General features: G+C 45.9%; 1 protein-coding gene across 1 annotated transcript; it reads left to right on the top strand.

The window, feature by feature from the left end:
• Positions 1-3,415: 3,415 nt before the first annotated feature.
• LOC149750898 (uncharacterized) lies at positions 3,416-5,080 on the top strand. Its single transcript, XM_089928545.1, has one exon. It carries the CDS (start codon positions 3,416-3,418, stop codon positions 5,078-5,080), a length of 1,665 nt encoding a protein of 554 aa, XP_089784671.1.
• The last annotated feature ends 13,317 nt before the right edge of the window (positions 5,081-18,397 follow it).

Here is an 18,397-nt window from a genome sequence, read left to right as displayed (position 1 = left end):
GTGGCAGGGCAAGGGGGGGCGGCTGTTAGTCCCGGAGCCAGAGGGTAGGAGAGATGGGACTTCACAGAAGGAAATCCCCAGCCATGCAAACCCTGGGACGGTGACCTCACCCTCTGCTGGCAGCCGATTCCGGCGGGCCTGAGACAAGGGGGGCGGCTGTTAGTCCCGGAGCCAGAGGGTAGGAGAGATGGGACTTCACAGAAGGAAATCCCCAGCCATGCAAACCCTGAGACGGTGACCTCATCCCCTGCTGGCAGCCGATTCCGGCGCGCCTGAGACAGTGGGGGCGGCTGACAGTCCCGGAGCAAGGAGGAAAGGAGAAGATGGGACCTCTCAGAGGGGGGTCTCATCCCTTAAACCGATTATTTAAGCCTCTGCCGGCAACCCCAAGTCACAGACCCCCTAAAATTTTGAACGAGAGAGAGAGAGCCGAAGCCCTGGAGCCTAAGGCCAAGGAGCCCTGAAGCTCTGAGAAAGGGGGGACTACCAGGGAGGAAGCACTGTCCGACTACAACCGACTAAAACTAGGTATGGACCCCCTGTTAATAAAATTTTAAAGTCTGGAGAAACCCTCTGTGGAGGATTTCCCCTCTGTTTCAACAACGAAATAGAGAGGAGGAGATCGGCAGAAGAGAGAAGGGTCACGGGCCGGACCCATGGACCCCGGACCGGCCTGAGAATGGCCGCGACCCAAGACCAGGCCCGATGACCACTCGGCCGAGCCGCCTGCAGGGCACCGCAGCCTCGGCTGCGGCTACTCTAGGGCTCGAGGGGCAACCCGGGCCGCCGGATCTGGCCGAGCCGGCAACAGAGGTGGCCACAAGGCCACCAGCCCCGGCCGGACCGCCACCTCTTCTCCGGCAAGAGGTGGTGGTGCCGGAAGGACCAAAGAAAAGAAAAGGAAGAAGGGAAGAAGAAAAAAAAAATGAACTCACCGGACCTTAAGGCTTCATCCCCTCCGGCCATGCCCTGCCGTGGACGGAACGGATGGAGGCTCTCGGGTATAGCCCGGACTCCGACCCATCTCCAAGCCCCCTTCCCCTCTCCGGCATCACTTCGGAGAGAGGAAGGGCCGGCCTCCCTTTTCGCCGGTGCACCGGGGGGAAACCCCCACCTCGGTTGGTGGATCGGGGGGAGCCTCGTCTCCCTGGTCGCCTGCGGGAGAAGAAGGGCAGGAGACAGTGGGTTCCGGTGGGGGGGGGGCGAAGGGCCGGAGGCTAGGGTCTCGGCAAAAACAAAGAAGAAGGAAAAGAGAGGGAGTGACCGAGAGGGGGAAGGCCACAGATCTGGCCGGAGGAGAAGAAGGGGAGCCGGAGGACCGGCCGGAGGCGTGGGTTCCGGTGGAGACGAAGGAGAGAAAAGGGAGAGAGAGCGGCCGGAAGAGAGAGAGGGGAGTCGGGAAGGTGAAGAGGCGGAAGCCTCTGGAAGGGGGAGAAAGAAAACATGGTAACGGGTTTGCGGGTCGGATCCAAACCCGCAACCCGTTAAGCTTAAATATATAATTAAATGGGTTAGGTGAACCCAATAAAACCAGACCCAGTCTATTTGGGGGAACCCGGATGAGGGATGGAGTGAAATCTGAACACAATTAAACCTGAACCCGAGCCCAAGTAAATTGGGCTAAGTCTAGACGAGCCCAGACTATGAATTTAACCAAAATTTAGCCTAGATTGGATGAGGCCCAAACCCAATTCCGCTGGAATCGGTCCTAACAGACCAAACTAGTCGAAATAGGTCCAATTCAAACCCAATGCGACTAATTTGGGGCCAAATTAACTCCGGATTAATCCTGACTCAGGCCCAAATAGACCACAGTGACCCTAAACTTGGAATTAAACCCAATTAAGCTAGGGATTAAGCTTATTGACCAATTGGAAGGCCAATTAAACCATGTGGCCCAACCAAGGCTCCAATACGGACACATTAGACTTGGGCTATAATTCGGGTAGGATCCAAACAAGTAAAAAGAAAATAATGTGCGTATTATGATGTGATTTTAGGTAACTCAGGATTCGTCACCAGGACGTAAGAAACTTGGGAGAAAGCGAATCACTGTAAGTAACCTGTCCTAATCTTTTATGGATCATGCATGAAATTTAACCCGTTATACTTGTATGGTAGGTCATGTACCCTAAATTATAAGCTGTGAATGGTGAATGTATATGGCATGCTTTAGTTATACAAGTTATGATTATATGTGCTTTATGATTTCCATTGTGCCTACGAAATAAGTAAATTACATTATATCCTAAGATATGGATTATGAATCATGTGTATGAGTGGCATGTGTTAGCCATATAATTGGTGATTATGCATAAATCATGCTTATGTAGATTTCATGATGCATGTAAGGTGAATGGAATTGCATGTCATAATTTTCATTAGCATGAGCATAAAGCATGATGATGAATTCCCTCTAGTGGTTTGCACATCTTGCAAGGGGTACCTAAGGGTTCTTGATGCTATGGGCCGAATGCAACTGAGCCAGCCTTGCCAGTGGCCGATAATGACTGAGCCAACCCCGCCAGTGGCCGACTAATAACTGAGCAGGCCCCGCCACCGATAATGAATTCGCCTTAGCATCCATGAGGTACCACCCATAAGAAATATTGTTCACGAACTCTTAAGAGCTACTGATCGAATGCAACTGAGCCGGCCTTGCCAGTGGCCGAGAATGACTGAGCCAGCCCCGCAGTGGCCGCCTAATAACTGAGCTGGCCCCGCCAGTGGCCGAGAATGACTTCGCAGTAGTATCTGAGAGTATGACCACGGCATGCCGGTGGCACGATTTTCTTTATGTATGCATGTTACAAGATTTCTTGTTAATGTAGGATACTGATTTATTTACTCAGCATGAATATTTTATTATAATGATTTATGTAGTAGTATACATGTCAGCTTCTCAAAACCTGATTAAATATGATCAGTACGGTAGTTGATCCGATGAGATTATGCAGGACCAGTTACTGAGCTATGTAGCTCATACCCGTGCATTTATGTTTTTTTTTTCAGATTCCCACCAGTGACCGCTACTAGGAGCATTTTTCTTTTGTAACAGGGCTTTCTTATTTTTGGGTGACATGAACATATTTGTGTACATAAACTGTGTAGAAGCTCTGTACTTTATATGAACCAGTACGTTGTAATACCTTCTTTTTGATATATGTAAGTTTGACTGCTTTTGACTACCTGTTGACCATGTACGAGGTTGCGTGCTATTGTGGGCAGTAGTCGGCAATAGCACAGCCGTGTCACGGATCCGGATCCGGGGCGTGACATTTCGTGGTATCAGAGCCTTAGGACTAACAAGAACATAACAATAAAAATCGGGGTTAACGGGTAGTTAAGTGTGTTGAGACTTATTAGGGTATATTGATCTTACTTTGAATTTTGGTTGCAGTAAACACTATAAGATATGGAGGATGATAGGAGGGCACCGTCCCCAGATCCTAGCTACCGATCCGAGTCCCCGGATACACCACGCTCTAGGGCAGGTAGCGCGGATCTAGCTGGAGTGTACCAGCTGATGGCGCAGCTCCTCCAGCAGCAGCAGCAGATACAGCTAGCTACCATACAACCAACCAGCTCTTACTATGAGAGGTTCCAACGATTGCACCCACCAGTATTTGATGGTGGACCGGACCCGATAGCGGCCGAGACATGGATTCGGGATATGGAGAAGATGTTCCAAGCACTCCAGTTCCCCGAAGAAACGAAGGTCCGACTAGCCATTCCCCAGCTGAAGAGAAGCGCCGAGTTTTGGTGGACGACCATGGAGCCCGCATACCCCGCCAGCAGGATAACCTGGAGGGACTTCACGAGGCTGTTCTATACAAAGTATTTCCCGAACTCGATGAGCCAGATGAAACAAGATGAATTTTTGACACTGACGCAATCCGAGCAGATGTCTGTCCTACAGTATGCCAGCAAATTCAACGAACTGGGCCGGTTCTGCCCCCAGTTCATGGACAATGAAAGGAGTAAGGCAAGCCGGTTTGAGCAGGGGCTGAGGTACAGGATCAGATCCCGGATATCTTCTCACCTATTCACTTGCTACAGAGACATGCTGGACCGAGCCTTGAAGGTTGAGGCCGACTTGATGAGGCCTGACTTGGAAAGAAATGATCTGATGAAGGCCAGGCCAGCAGGAGGACAGAGCAGTAGGCCCAAGGGCATCAAGGGGTCTATGATTAAGAAAAGACAGAACCGAGGTTGCCCTAGCTGCGGCAAGCATCACAGTGGGCCCTGTCTGAAGAAAATTGGGGCTTGTTTTACATGCGGGCAACTCGGACATATGGCACATGACTGCCCAAAGAGGGCACCCAGACCTCCTGCAACCGAGGGCCAGAAGCCAAGTAACACCCCCCGAGTATTCGCACTGACTCGCCAGGACGCCAGTGCGAGCGACCAAGTGGTGACAGGTACACTGCCAGTTAATTTGATTGATGCCTCTATTCTATTTGATTTTGGTTCCACACATTCCTTCGTGTCAGTTAGTTTTTCCAAACAGTTGCACTGCACATCTGAGAAAATAGAACCATTGCATGTTGCCACACCCCTTCAAGAGACAGTGATAGTTGACACTAAATACAAAAACTGCATAATTCAGTTGGGAGGAAAAGAATTAGAAGCAAATTTTCTACAGCTGGACATGCATGATTTTGACATCATTTTGGGGATGGATTGGATGTCCCAGTATCATGCCCATATTGATTGTTACCATAAGAAAGTGGTATTCCGGATGCCAGGGGAACCAAAATTCTTCTTTCAGAATGACGATACACCCCCTCAATGTAAGCCGACACTGCATTTCATTTCTGCCTTGCGAGCCGTTAGAGCACTCAGAAAGGGGTGCACGGCTTACCTGGCATGTGTCACGGATACCCAAAAGAAAATCAAACTAGAAGATATTCCAGTAGTCAGAGAATATCCGGATGTTTTTTCTGAAGAGTTACCGGGACTACCCCCTGATCGAGAGGTCGAATTCACTATAGACCTCACCCCTGGAGCAGGACCTATCTCCAAGGCTCCTTATCGAATGGCCCCTGCTGAGCTCAGAGAATTGAAGACACAATTATAAGAACTTTTGGATAAAAAGTTTATTCAACCCAGTGTGTCTCCATGGGGAGCTCCAGTACTGTTTGTAAAAAAGAAGGATGGGAGCATGCGGCTGTGCATCGATTACCGGGAACTGAACAAGATAACCATAAAGAACAAATATCCTCTGCCCCGGATCGATGACCTGTTTGACCAGCTGCAAGGTGCCCAAGTCTTCTCCAAGATAGATTTGCGGTCCGGTTACCATCAGTTAAAAATCAAGCCTGATGACGTGCCAAAGACTGCATTCCGAACCAGGTATGGGCATTATGAATTTCTGGTTATGCCATTTGGACTGTCCAATGCTCCAGCTGCTTTTATGGACTTAATGAACAGAGTCTTCAAGCAGAATTTAGATCAGTTTGTGATAGTCTTTATTGATGATATACTGATTTACTCAAGGAGCAGGGAAGAGCACGAAGTTCATTTAAGAATGGTACTACAAACCCTTCAGAAGAAAAAGTTATATGCCAAGCTGAGCAAATGCGAGTTCTGGTTGAGCAGCGTGGCATTCCTTGGTCACGTGATCTCTGGGGATGGGGTGTCAGTAGACCCTAAGAAAATAGAAGCAGTGGTGGATTGGCCTCATCCCACCAATGTCAAAGAAATTAGAAGCTTTTTGGGACTGGCCGGGTATTACCGACGGTTTGTGGAAGGATTTTCCAAAATAGCCACTCCCTTGACCCGATTAACCAAAAAACGGGCCAAGTTTATCTGGGACAGTAGTTGTGAGAAGAGCTTCCAGGAGTTAAAACAGAGGTTAGTATCTGCTCCAATTTTAACTCTGTCATCCACAAATGGAGAATTTACTATTTATAGTGATGCTTCCAAAACCGGGCTAGGCTGTGTATTAATGCAAAATGGCAAGGTAGTAGCCTATGCCTCTAGACAGCTAAAGCCCTATGAGCAGAATTATCCAACCCACGACCTGGAGTTAGCTGCAGTGGTCTTTGCCCTGAAAATCTGGAGGCACTACCTTTATGGAGAGCATTGTGAAGTGTACACTGACCATAAGAGTTTAAAGTACATATTCACTTAGAAAGAACTGAATATGCGGCAAAGAAGATGGTTGGAACTCCTGAAAGACTATGATTTGGATATCAAATATCATCCAGGCAAAGCTAATGTGGTGGCTGACGCTCTAAGCAGAAAGTCAGCAGTAAGTTCATCTGCACTACTCACCACCCAGCCACAGGTTCAGAAGGATCTTGATAAGCTGCAGGTTGAAGTAATTGTACAAACTACAAAAAGTCTACTGGCCACTCTAAGGATACAACCGACACTGATCGACAGAATAAAGATCGCTCAGCAGTCTGACGCACGCACAGGTCAACTCAAGGATGAAGTAGAAAAAGGGGTTACGACCCGAACTCTAGATTCACTCAGATGGTACCCTGAGGTTCGGTCATCGATTGTATGTCCCAGCTGATGTGGAATTAAAGAAAGAAATCCTAAGAGAAGCCCACCAATCCCGCTTCTCCGTTCACCCCGGCAGTACCAAGATGTACAGGGACCTCCGAGAGCATTACTGGTGGAAGGGTATGAAAAGAGAAATAGCTGAGTATGTTGCCCGATGCATGACCTGTCAGCTGGTAAAAGCAGAACACCAGAGGCCGGCAGGGTTACTAGAGCCATTAGAGATTCCAGAATGGAAATGGGAGCATATCACTATGGACTTTGTTACAGGGCTTCCAAGAACAGTAAAAAGGAATGATGCAGTGTGGGTAATTGTCGACCGCCTCACAAAGTCAGCTCACTTCCTACTCTTTAGGGTTGGAACCTCATTGGACAGGCTGGCCCAAATATACATTAATGAAATTGTGCGCCTACATGGAGTGCCAGTGAGCATCGTCTCTAATCGCGACCCCCGATTTGTATCCAGATTCTGGGGAAGCTTTCAGAAGGCCATGGGTACCGAATTGAGGCTCAGTACCGCATACCACCCCCAGACCGATGGTCAGTTAGAACGAACAATACAGACCCTAGAAGACATGTTGAGAGCTTGTACCATGGACCTAGGTGGAGGCTGGGACGACCACATACCTCTGGTAGAGTTTGCCTACAACAACAGTTACCATTCTAGCGTCCAAATGGCACCATATGAAGCTCTATATGGAAGAAAATGCCGATCTCCTCTGCATTGGGATGAGGTCGGAGAGCGAAAACTACTCGGTCCTGAATTGGTTTAGAGTACTAGAGATAAGGTACTGCTAATAACGCGAAGACTACAAGCCGCTCAGGACAGACAGAAACGATGGGCTGACAAAGGCAGGAGGGAATTGGAATTTTTGGAGGGGAACTTTGTCTTCCTAAAAATTTCTCCGTCAAGGGGTGTTACCCGATTTGGGCGGCACGGTAAACTGAGTCCCCGCTATATCGGCCCATTCGAGGTTCTCGCTAAAGTGGGTAGGGTCGCCTACAAGTTGGCCCTACCTCCAGAGTTATCGGGAGTACACGACGTCTTTCACGTCTCCCTCCTACGCAGGTACATCCCAGATCCCAGCCATGTATTACAGTATGAACCCTTGCAGATAAATGAAGACCTGACCTATGAGGAAGCTCCTCTGCGCATCGTCGATAAGAAGGAGCAAATTCTTCGGAGGCGTACCATCCCTTATGTCAAAATTCAGTGGACCAACCACACTGAACGGGAAGCCACCTGGGAACTTGAAGAGGAGATGCGCCAAAGTTACCCCCAGCTCTTCGAAGATAGAGGTATGTATAATTTCGCGGACGAAATTTATTTTAAGGAGGGTAGGATGTAATGTCCGGGCCCACAACCTACTAGGCCCAATAAGAAATAGGCCCAGTTAGGGGTTTGAGCCCAAATTTTTACTGTGGGCAGTATTATTAGAATGGCAACCAGGAAGAGGTTGCCACCTCATGCTAAGAGATGAAGGGACAAGGCCACAACTGGCCGACAGAGGGAGGGTCACCTCACGCCCCACGTGGCCAGGCCAGGCACAGTGGCAGGGCAAGGGGGGCGGCTGTTAGTCCCGGAGCCAGAGGGTAGGAGAGATGGGACTTCACAGAAGGAATCCCCAGCCATGCAAACCCTGGGACGGTGACCTCACCCTCTGCTGGCAGCCGATTCCGGCGGGCCTGAGACAAGGGGGGGCTGTTAGTCTCGGAGCCAGAGGGTAGGAGAGATGGGACTTCACAGAAGGAAATCCCCAGCCATGCAAACCCTAGACGGTGACCTCACCCCCTGCTGGCAGCCGATTCCGGCGCGCCTGAGACAGGGGGGCGGCTGACAGTCCCGAAGCAAGGAGGAAAGGAGAGGATGGGACCTCTCAGAGGGGGGTCTCATCCCTTAAACCGATTATTTAAGCCTCTGTCGGCAACCCCAAGTCACAGACCCCCTAAAATTTTGAATAAGAGAGAGAGAGCCGAAGCCCTGGAGCCTAAGGCCAAGGAGCCCTGAAGCTCTGAGAAAGGGGGGACTACCAGGGAGGAAGCACTGCCCGACTAAAACCAGGTATGGACCCCCTGTTAATAAAATTTTAAAGTCTGGAGAAACCCTCTGTGGAGGATTTTTCCTCTATTTCAACAACGAAACAGAGAGGAGGAGACCGGCAGAAGGGAGAAGGGTCACGGGCCGGACCCATGGACCCCGGACCGGCCTGAGAATGGCCGCGACCCAAGACCAGGCCCGATGACCACTCGGCCGAGCCGCCTGTAGGGCACCGCAGCCTCGGCTGCGGCTACTCTAGGGCTCAGAGGGCAGCCCGGGCTGCCGGATCTGGCCGAGCCGGCAACAGAGGTGGCCACAAGGCCACCAGCCCCGGCCGGACCGCCACCTCTTCTCCGGCAAGAGGTGGTGGTGCCGGAAGGAAGGACCAGAGAAAAGAAAAGGAAGAAGGGAAGAAGAAAAAAAAAAATGAACTCACCGGACCTTAAGGCTTCATCCCCTCCGGCCATGCCCTGCCGTGGACGGAACGGATGGAGGCTCTCGGGTATAGCCCGGACTCCGACCCATCTCCGAGCCCCCTTCCCCTCTCCGGCATCACTTCGGAGAGAGGAAGGGCCGGCCTCCCTTTTCGCCGGTGCACCGGGGGGAAACCCCCGCCTCGGTCGGTGGATCGGGGGGGAGCCTCGTCTCCTCGGTCGCCTGCGGGAGAAGAAGGGGAGGAGACAGTGGGTTCCGGTGGGGGGGGGGGGGCGAAGGGCCGAAGGCTAGGGTCTCGGCGAAAACAAAGAAGAAAGAAAAGAGAGGGAGTGACCGAGAGGGGGAAGGCCACAGATCTGGCCGGAGGAGAAGAAGGGGAGCCGGAGGACCGGCCGGAGGCGTGGGTTCCGGTGGAGACGAAGGAGAGAAAAGGGAGAGAGAGCGGCCGGAAGAGAGAGAGGGGAGTCGGGAAGGTGAAGAGGCGGAAGCCTCTGGAAGGGGGAGAAAGAAAACATGGTAACGGGTTTGCGGGTCGGATCCGAACCCGCAACCCGTTAAGCTTAAATATATAATTAAATGGGTTAGGTGAACCCAATAAAACCAGACCCAGTCTATTTGGGTGAACCCGGATGAGGGATGGAGTGAAATCTGAACACAATTAAACCTGAACCCGAGCCCAAGTAAATTGGGCTAAGTCTGGACGAGCCCAGACTATGAATTTAACCAAAATTAAGCCTAAATTGGATGAGGCCCAAACCCAATTCGGCTGGAATTGGTCCTAACAGACCAAACTAGTCGAAATAGGTCCAATTCAAACCCAATGCGACTAATTTGAGGCCAAATTAACTCCGGATTAATCCTGACTCAGGCCCAAATAGACCACAGTGACCCTAAACTTGGAATTAAACCCAATTAAGCTAGGGATTAAGCTTATTGACCAACTGGAAGGCCAATTAAACCATGTGGGCCCAACCAAGGCTCCAATACGGACACATTAGACTTGGGCTATAATTCGGGTAGGATCCAAACAAGTAAAAAGAAAATAATGTGCGTATTATGATGTGATTTTAGGTAACTCAGGATCCATCACCAGGACGTAAGAAACTTGGGAGAAAGCGAATCACTATAAGTAACCTGTCCTAATCTTTTATGGATCATGCATGAAATTTAACCCGTTATACTTGTATGGTAGGTCATGTACCCTAAATTATAAGCTGTGAATGGTGAATGTATATGGCATGCTTTAGTTATACAAATTATGATTATATGTGCTTTATGATTTTCATTGTGCCTACGAAATAAGTAGATTACATTATATCCTAAGATATGGATTATGAATCATGTGTATGAGTGGCATGTGTTAGCCATATAATTGGTGATTATGCATAAATCATGCTTATGTAGATTTCATGATGCATGTAAGGTGAATGGAATTGCATGTCATAATTTTCATTAGCATGAGCATAAAGAATGATGATGAATTCCCTCTAGTGGTTTGCACATCTTGCAAGGGGTACCTAAGGGTTCTTGATGCTATGGGCCGAATGCAACTGAGCCAGCCTTGCCAGTGGCCGATAATGACTGAGCCAGCCCCGCCAGTGGCCGACTAATAACTGAGCAGGCCCCGCCAGTGACCGATAATGAATTCGCCTTAGCATCCATGAGGTACCACCCATAAGAAATATTGTTCACGAACTCTTAAGAGCTACTGATCGAATGCAACTGAGCCGGCCTTGCCAGTGGCCGAGAATGACTGAGCCAGCCCCGCCAGTGGCCGCCTAATAACTGAGCTGGCCCCGCCAGTGGCCGAGAATGACTTCGCAGTAGTATCTGAGAGTATGACCACGGCATGCCGGTGGCACGATTTTCTTTATGTATGCATGTTACAAGATTTCTTGTTAATGTAGGATACTGATTTATTTACTCAGCATGAATATTTTATTATAATGATTTATGTAGTAGTATACATGTCAGCTTCTCAAAACCTGATTAAATATGATCAGTATGGTAGTTGATCCGATGAGATTATGCAGGACCACTTACTGAGCTATGTAGCTCATACCCGTGCATTTATGTTTTTTTTTCAGATTCCCACCAGTGACCGCTGCTAGGAGCATTTTTCTTTTGTAACAGGGCTTCCTTATTTTTGGGTGACAAAAACATATTTGTGTACATAAACTGTGTAGAAGCTCTGTACTTTATATGAACCAGTACGTTGTAATACCTTCTTTTTGATATATGTAAGTTTGACTGCTTTTGACTACCTGTTGACTATGTACGAGACTGCGTGCTATTGTGGGCAGTAGTCGGCAATAGCACGGCCGTGTCACGAATCCGGATCCGGGGCGTGACAAACACCATCTAGCATATTATTTTTTAGTTGCCAAATTAATCATTTTAGTTCAGACAATAGTCCCAAAATAAATAGGAGAGGGGATTCTAGATCCCCCATGCCTCAAATCTCTTCTACATTTAAGCCATCTTCCCAAGGAGCCATTTAATAATATAGCAAACTTATCATGTATGATACAAGCATTTATCCAAGTCTATCGTTGAGAATTGAACTCTCTGATGTCTAGTAAATTGATAAGAAATCCCAATCGACATTATCAAATGCTTTTTTTAAAATTAATCCTTAACACTAGAACCTCTTATTCTGTCAATTTGGCTGAATGCCCTCCATCCCAAAGTTCCTTTCATTAAAAAGACTATAATCCCATAATTACATCCTGATTATTTGCTCCTACTAATTACAGCACCTCTAAATAAGAAAGGTATTTACAATAGCTTCCATACAAAACTGTACAACAAATATAGTAATATGTACAGCTATTTCTTTACAAGAATAGGATGCTATATGCGGTTGTAGGCAGGCTACGAACTTAAGGTAGAAACCCTAGAGAGTTAAGCTAGCAGTCCAGATGCATATCACACTAACATCCCCTCTCAAATTGATGCTAGTTGATCAAGAAGCATCAATTTGCCAACAAGAAACTGTCGGGTCATAGCCTTGGTAAACACATCCGCTATCTGAAGATCTGTGGAAACATGTGGAAGAAAAATGACCCGAGTATCCACAGCTTTTTGACTAGAATGACAATCCATCTCAATATGCTTGGTACACTCATGATAAACAAGATTTGCTGCAATCTGAATAGCACTCATGTTATCAACATGGAGAGGAGTGGGAATGGACTAAGGAAAGACAAGCTCAGCTAGTAACCCACGAAGCCAAAAAACCTCCGAACAAGCAGCCGACATGGCACGATACTCAAACTCAGTCAAAGATTTTGAAATGCGATCCTGCTTCTTACTCATCTAAGAAATTAAGGAATCTCGAAGAAACATACACTAACCGGTGATAGAGCGACGAGTATCCGAATATCCGGCCCAATCTGCATCACTAAATGCAATAAGACGAAGAGGATAACTAGCAAGAAACAACAAGCCACGGTTGGAAGAACCTCGAAGATATCAAATGATACAACAAACATCCACCAAATAAAAATGTCGAGGAGACTGCATAAACTGACTAACTTGCTGGACAACAAAGAAGATATCAGACTATGTAATAATGAGATAATTCAAGCTGCCAACTAACTGCCGAAATAGAGTAGGATCAGGAATAAGATCACCCTCCTCACTCCAATACTTAACATTCACTTCCAGATGAGTATCCATAGAGGAAGAGTCCTGTAGATCATCCAAGGCAATCAGGTCGTTCGTGTATTTGTGTTAATGTAAAAACACACCAAATGGATCAGTATGAACTTCCAATCCCAAGAAGTACTTAAGAAGACCAAGATCCTTCATATGAAAGGAATCATGAAGGTGCTGCAGAAGTTGAGTAACTAGCAAAGAATCCATCCCAATAATGACAATATCATCAACATAAACAAGAAGAAGAACCACACCAAATGATATCTTTCGAAGAAACAAAGAGAATATTTGTTAGGATCTGTCACATGCCGCTGAAAATTCAAAAATTTTCAGATATGCAGCGGAAAGACATGTGCATATCCCGTTCATCGTATGAACGTATTTTAAAACCATTTATAGATAGATTAGGATTAAATTCTAATTAAATCATTTTAAAATCATGATTAAGAAGATCAGATCTTCATCTTGTGCGGGTAGATGGTCTCCGCAAATCTGATTCACGTGGTATTTGATGAAGGTTCAGTGGAAGCCGCACACGCGTCCGGCCTGTACGGGTATCCACACGAAGTAATGATTCGATCGAAGCCTTTGGATCTCCCCGGGGTGCTAGCTCCCTTGCAGAGAAGGCTATTAATGGCTGAGATCCTCTCCTTTGAATCAACTCTTGATTGCCTTGAGAAGAGGAAGATGAAGAAGGAATCTAGGAAGAAGAATAAAAGGCCCTTCGCTGTCTTTTCTTTTCCATACGCTAGAACCAAGGAAGAAAGACCAAGAAGAGATGAAAGCCTCCTCTTCTTTTCTTCTTGCTGATGGCGGATGAAAGGAGGAAGAGAGGAGAGGTCTTCACAGCTGAAAATGAAGGGAATTCACAGCCCCTTGACCCCCTTCTTTTATGGTGTGTGGATAAGGATGAGCTCCTAAATTTTAGGAGCTCATCTTTATCCCTATTTTGAATTCAAATAGGAGGGGCATGGCCCCTCCTTTTTCCTTCACGCCACCAGCCAAGGGAGAGGCGTGGGCCCCTCCCTCTTCTCCCATATGGTCAGCCCCTAGTTGATCAAATCAAGTAGGGAGGGTTGGGTCCAAAGGATCGGACCAATCCTATTCAAAATAGGATTATGTACACCCATTTTAATTTCTCCAAATTCTAATCCAATTAGAATTTAATTGAACCATGACTCAATTGAACTCTTCAATCCTAATCCAATTAGAATTTAATCTAGGTCCTTGATCATAGTCAAACAGTGATCGTAGACAGACTGCCCCTCGCACATTTTTGCCTTGAAGAGCCTTTTGGATACTTCAAAACGTGCAGTACGGCTCTGCTCACCATACAACTCTTGCAGGTGTGCCAGTATTTCCCTAGCTGTCTTCATGTTCTCATGCTGGCATTGAAGTTTATTAGTCATGGATGTCATGATGTAGCACTTGACTCTAATGTCATTGTCCGTCCATTTTTCATGCGTCTCACGCTGATCATCGGTCGGATGTGATGGTAACCTGGGGATGTCATTCTCGAGCACATACCCTAATTTCTCGCAACTCAGAATAATTTTCAGGTTTCTAAGCCAGTCTTTGTAATTGGTTCCGGTTAGTCGGTTGGTCTCAAAGATACGGGTCAAAGGGTTCGAAGCTGACATTGTGATCTGTAGAGAGTAAAGATTCTAGTTAGACTTTGTACTTGAACTCTATTTATTTTAGGATCTTTTAAAACAAATATGCTCTCACTATTTTCTCGAATCCCTCATACTCCTCTCATGGAGAAACTAAAACCCTACGCGACTAAAATTTCTAGTGGGTACTGCGGTCTCACCGATTGACATGCTGCCTCACCAACAGTTATTAGTGACATATAAATGGATGAGTGTACAACTCTTGTACAATGCTTCTCAAGCATATTGTAGTGGTACTTGGTCTCTAAGTGATGAAGACATCACCTAACAGTTATTGGCCCCATTACTAGTTAAGTCAGACCAACCATATAACCGCAGAAATAAAGTCGTCATTGGGTCCTCACCTAACAGTTATTGGTGCCCAACCCCACCTTTACCCCGCAACATCTCATGTCTAATAGAGAGGTCCAGTCCCCCGATGCAACTTGCCCACTGTGTCCAGCCGAGACAAATCAACACCGGAAAGATCTTAGCAACTCTACTACGGTGGAAGACCTATGGACTTAATATTGTATAATCATGTCTTAGTGTTTGCAACTTGAGTTATTCATAAGAAGTAATCGAACAATTGGCCAGGTAAGCAGGTGGGAGGCTTTTCTTACTCGAAGAGTAAGGTCATAATTAAGTATCTACCTTTTAGGCTTGCCTAGACACCCATTAGATCAATTAATCTAATATGACTAACTCATGTTGGTTCACTCTCGACTGATTAGGGAGGTTTATATTTAGGTCTCACTCGATCGCGTATTCACATCTCATGTAAATATAAATCTACCCACATAGACATAAGCATTAAACATCCAGGCATTTATCAAAATAAAATTAAATGGTGATGATCATGGATCTAGGATGGGATCATTTTACAAGCACATGCACGTCAATTGGTTTGATCGTCTTCAACTCTTGACTCGATCTTGATCCTCTAGGTCCAACTGTGATCAACTTCTTGATCCATCTTCAATCAACCCTTGATCTCGATCCGTGCATGTTGAGCTTGTTGATGTAAATATCGATCAACCATTGACGTGCAACACACATCACAGATTACATCCCATATTGCTTTAAAAATTAAATAAAAATAAAAATAAAATTACAACCCTTTTTCATGAGACACGCAGGTCTTTAATACATGAATTTAAGATGCACGCAGGCATCTGAAAATTAAAATTACATGCATCACAGAACATTGCAGAATATTTCAGCACATTCAAAGGGTCCATCCATGATCATCACCATCCGCATCTCATGCATTTTAATTGATTATTTCATCTCATGACTTGATGATCATGTAAGATTTGATTCTAAATATTTGTAATCATATTATCAAAGCATTAGAATCATTAATCTAAGCATCCAAAAATCAGCATGCAGAAAAATCAGCAAGCTGAAAATTCTGCATACATAAATTTCAACAAGTATAATCCCTTAAATTTCAGATCTAAAATGCCTTTAAAAATTTAATCATAATCTTAATCTAGTAACCATGACTCTGATACCACTATTACAATCTGTCACATGCCGCTGAAAATTCAAAAATTTTCAGATATGCAATGGAAAGACATGTGCATATCCCGATCATCGTATGAACGTATTTTAAAACCATTTATAGAACAGTTATTGCTTTACTTATTGTATTCTCAAATGTATTTATATACAAATCAATACAATGAGTAGACGTATTCTCTTCAATTGTGTGCAATTTGATCTCTAATTGATTGTTTGTTCTGCTTACCTCCTTTTTGATACGATGACAAAAAGGGGAAGAAATATTTAGTAGATATGTAAATGGAATCAACATAAAAGAACTCAAAATGAGAATCAAAAATTAAAACATAATTTGTTCTTAGTGGATTTGGTACCTCGAGGCTCATTATCTCTCTGTTGGGGCTCCTAATGGAGTAATCTCCAGAATCTATTCAAGGGATATTCGGAGATTAGCTGAATCCTACTCAAGAATAAATTGACAGATTTTTCCTCTAAAAACCAAAAATTTCAGTTCAAAAACTTCAATGCATTAAAAGAAAATTCAGAGAATCAAAACAAAGTTGAATGCATATGTTGAGGGGGAGAATCTGAATTTTTAAGAAAGCTAAATCATTAAATATATATAAGCCAAATAATTGATTGCATGATATGAAGGCTTATATAATTCCAAATAAAAGGGGGAGCTTTAATTCCAAAAATTATTGTTTCACACCTTTCAAGCTTGGATAAATTAAATAACCAGACACTTGAATTCATTTATGGATTTTATTTCCTTGTTTATTGAGCAATTCACTTTACATATACTCAATGTTTTGTCATCATCAAAAAAGGGGAGATTGTGGAGTGATTGATCATAACCCTATTTGATTTTGATGAGCTCAAAGCATCTGAGTATATCTCTTGTTTACTAATGAATTCAATTGAGTGTTTCAGTAAAAATCTTGTCTAAAGTGTTTCTAGACTTGGTTCATAATATTTTGGATAAGTTAAGAAGTCAGTTTGAACCAAAGTCTGAGACTCGAGTCGACTCCAGAGTATTACGAGTCGACTCCAAGCGTATTAGAATCACTGGCACGGGCTCGAGTCGACTCCGGATCATTACGAGTCGACTCCGACTGAGAACAGACAGACGAGCAGAAAGCATCAACTCAAAACCTGTCAGCGAGTCGACTCCTGAAGTGCGCGAGTCGACTCCGATGTTTACCGAGTCGACTCCGGAGTAGTATGAGTCGACTCCAAGGAGTTACAGACAGAAAAGTCAGAGAGCGAATTTCGACCCTGAGATTCGAGTCGACTCCTGTGGAACGCGAGTCGACTCCGATGGTTGGTAGGTCGACTCCAAAGAAAGCGAGAGTCGACTCTCAGTGGTTCACAAGGCAAAAGTCAGAGAGCAGTTTTCGGACTCTGAGATTCGAGTCGACTCCCGCAATGCGCGAGTCGACTCCGAGACAGCGCGACCCCAAAAAGACAGAAGACCGAATTATTATCTCTGAGAGCCGAGTCGACTCCCAGACAGCTCGAGTCGACCCCAAGGCAGCGCTACACCAAAAAGGCAGAAGGCCATGTTTCGGAAACTGAGAGCCGAGTCGACTCCAGAACAGTCCGAGTCGACTCCAAGACTGGACGAGCCAAAAGACAGAAGATCGGGAGTTCGGGCTCTGAGCGCCGAGTCGACTCTCAGGATTGTCGAGTCGACTCGAGTGGGCCAAGTTGAAAATTAGCTCCGTGGACTTCATGGGATGAGCCGACTCCGAAAATGCCAAGTCAGCTCCAGAAGTTGGCGAGTCGACTCCGGGTCAAGTCGAGTCGACTCCCAGTCGAAGAGGCCACTTTAATTCAAATCCGGAACAGTTGCCGAGTCGACTCCAGAAAAGCATGAGTCGACTCCCGCTACAGCCGAGTCGACTCCTGATCGCGCGAGTCGACTCCGACCCCCAACGGACATATTGTCAGGTTGTGCAGAGTGTGCAGAACGGGCAGAAAAAGGTGTCTAACGGCTAGTTTCCGTGGGGGATGGCTTAAATAGCCACAGAGGATTGTAGCAAGGCAGAGAAGCACCATTCCATTCAAAGAAATCAAGCATTCATTCTCTGCATACTTGTCTTCAACGAAAAGAAGGAAAAGCGCCATTAACTCCATCCAACTTCCTCTTCCCAGCATTTAAAAGAAGCCTCCTCCTGCATTCAAGTCGACCAGACATTCCAGAGGAGACTCAAAGTTCAAGAAGCCCTACTCTACTCCAACTCAAAAGTATTTGAGGGCTCTTAACTTCTCTCTAGTTTATATTGTAGCAAATCTGCTTTTTAAGAAGCTCAGTTTTTCTGTTTGTTTCTTATTCTTTCCATATTGTCTTTGCTTGGTTCAATCGGGGGATTGAATCAAGAGTGTAGAGGTTGGTTGGTGAGCCGAGTGTAAAACCAACGTGTAAGGGTTCGATTGTGATCCCGAAAAAATAATCGGGGTGGTTCTAGTCGGTGAGCCAGGGAAAACCGACCGAGTTCGTTGTGAGCTCGTAAAACAACAAGTTTGGTTGTGAGCTTGTAAAACAACCGGCTGTAATCCAAGGGGTTATAGTGAATTCCCAAGTGAGACT

The sequence above is a fragment of the Phoenix dactylifera genome, chromosome 18, assembly GCF_051530095.1.
Source record: "Phoenix dactylifera cultivar Ajwa chromosome 18, Ajwa_hap1_PhDact_Kaust_v1.1, whole genome shotgun sequence".
Taxonomy (NCBI): Eukaryota; Viridiplantae; Streptophyta; class Magnoliopsida; order Arecales; family Arecaceae; genus Phoenix; species Phoenix dactylifera.
The sequence above is the reverse complement of the archived record's forward strand: the minus strand, read 5'-3'. Positions and strand labels throughout refer to the sequence as shown.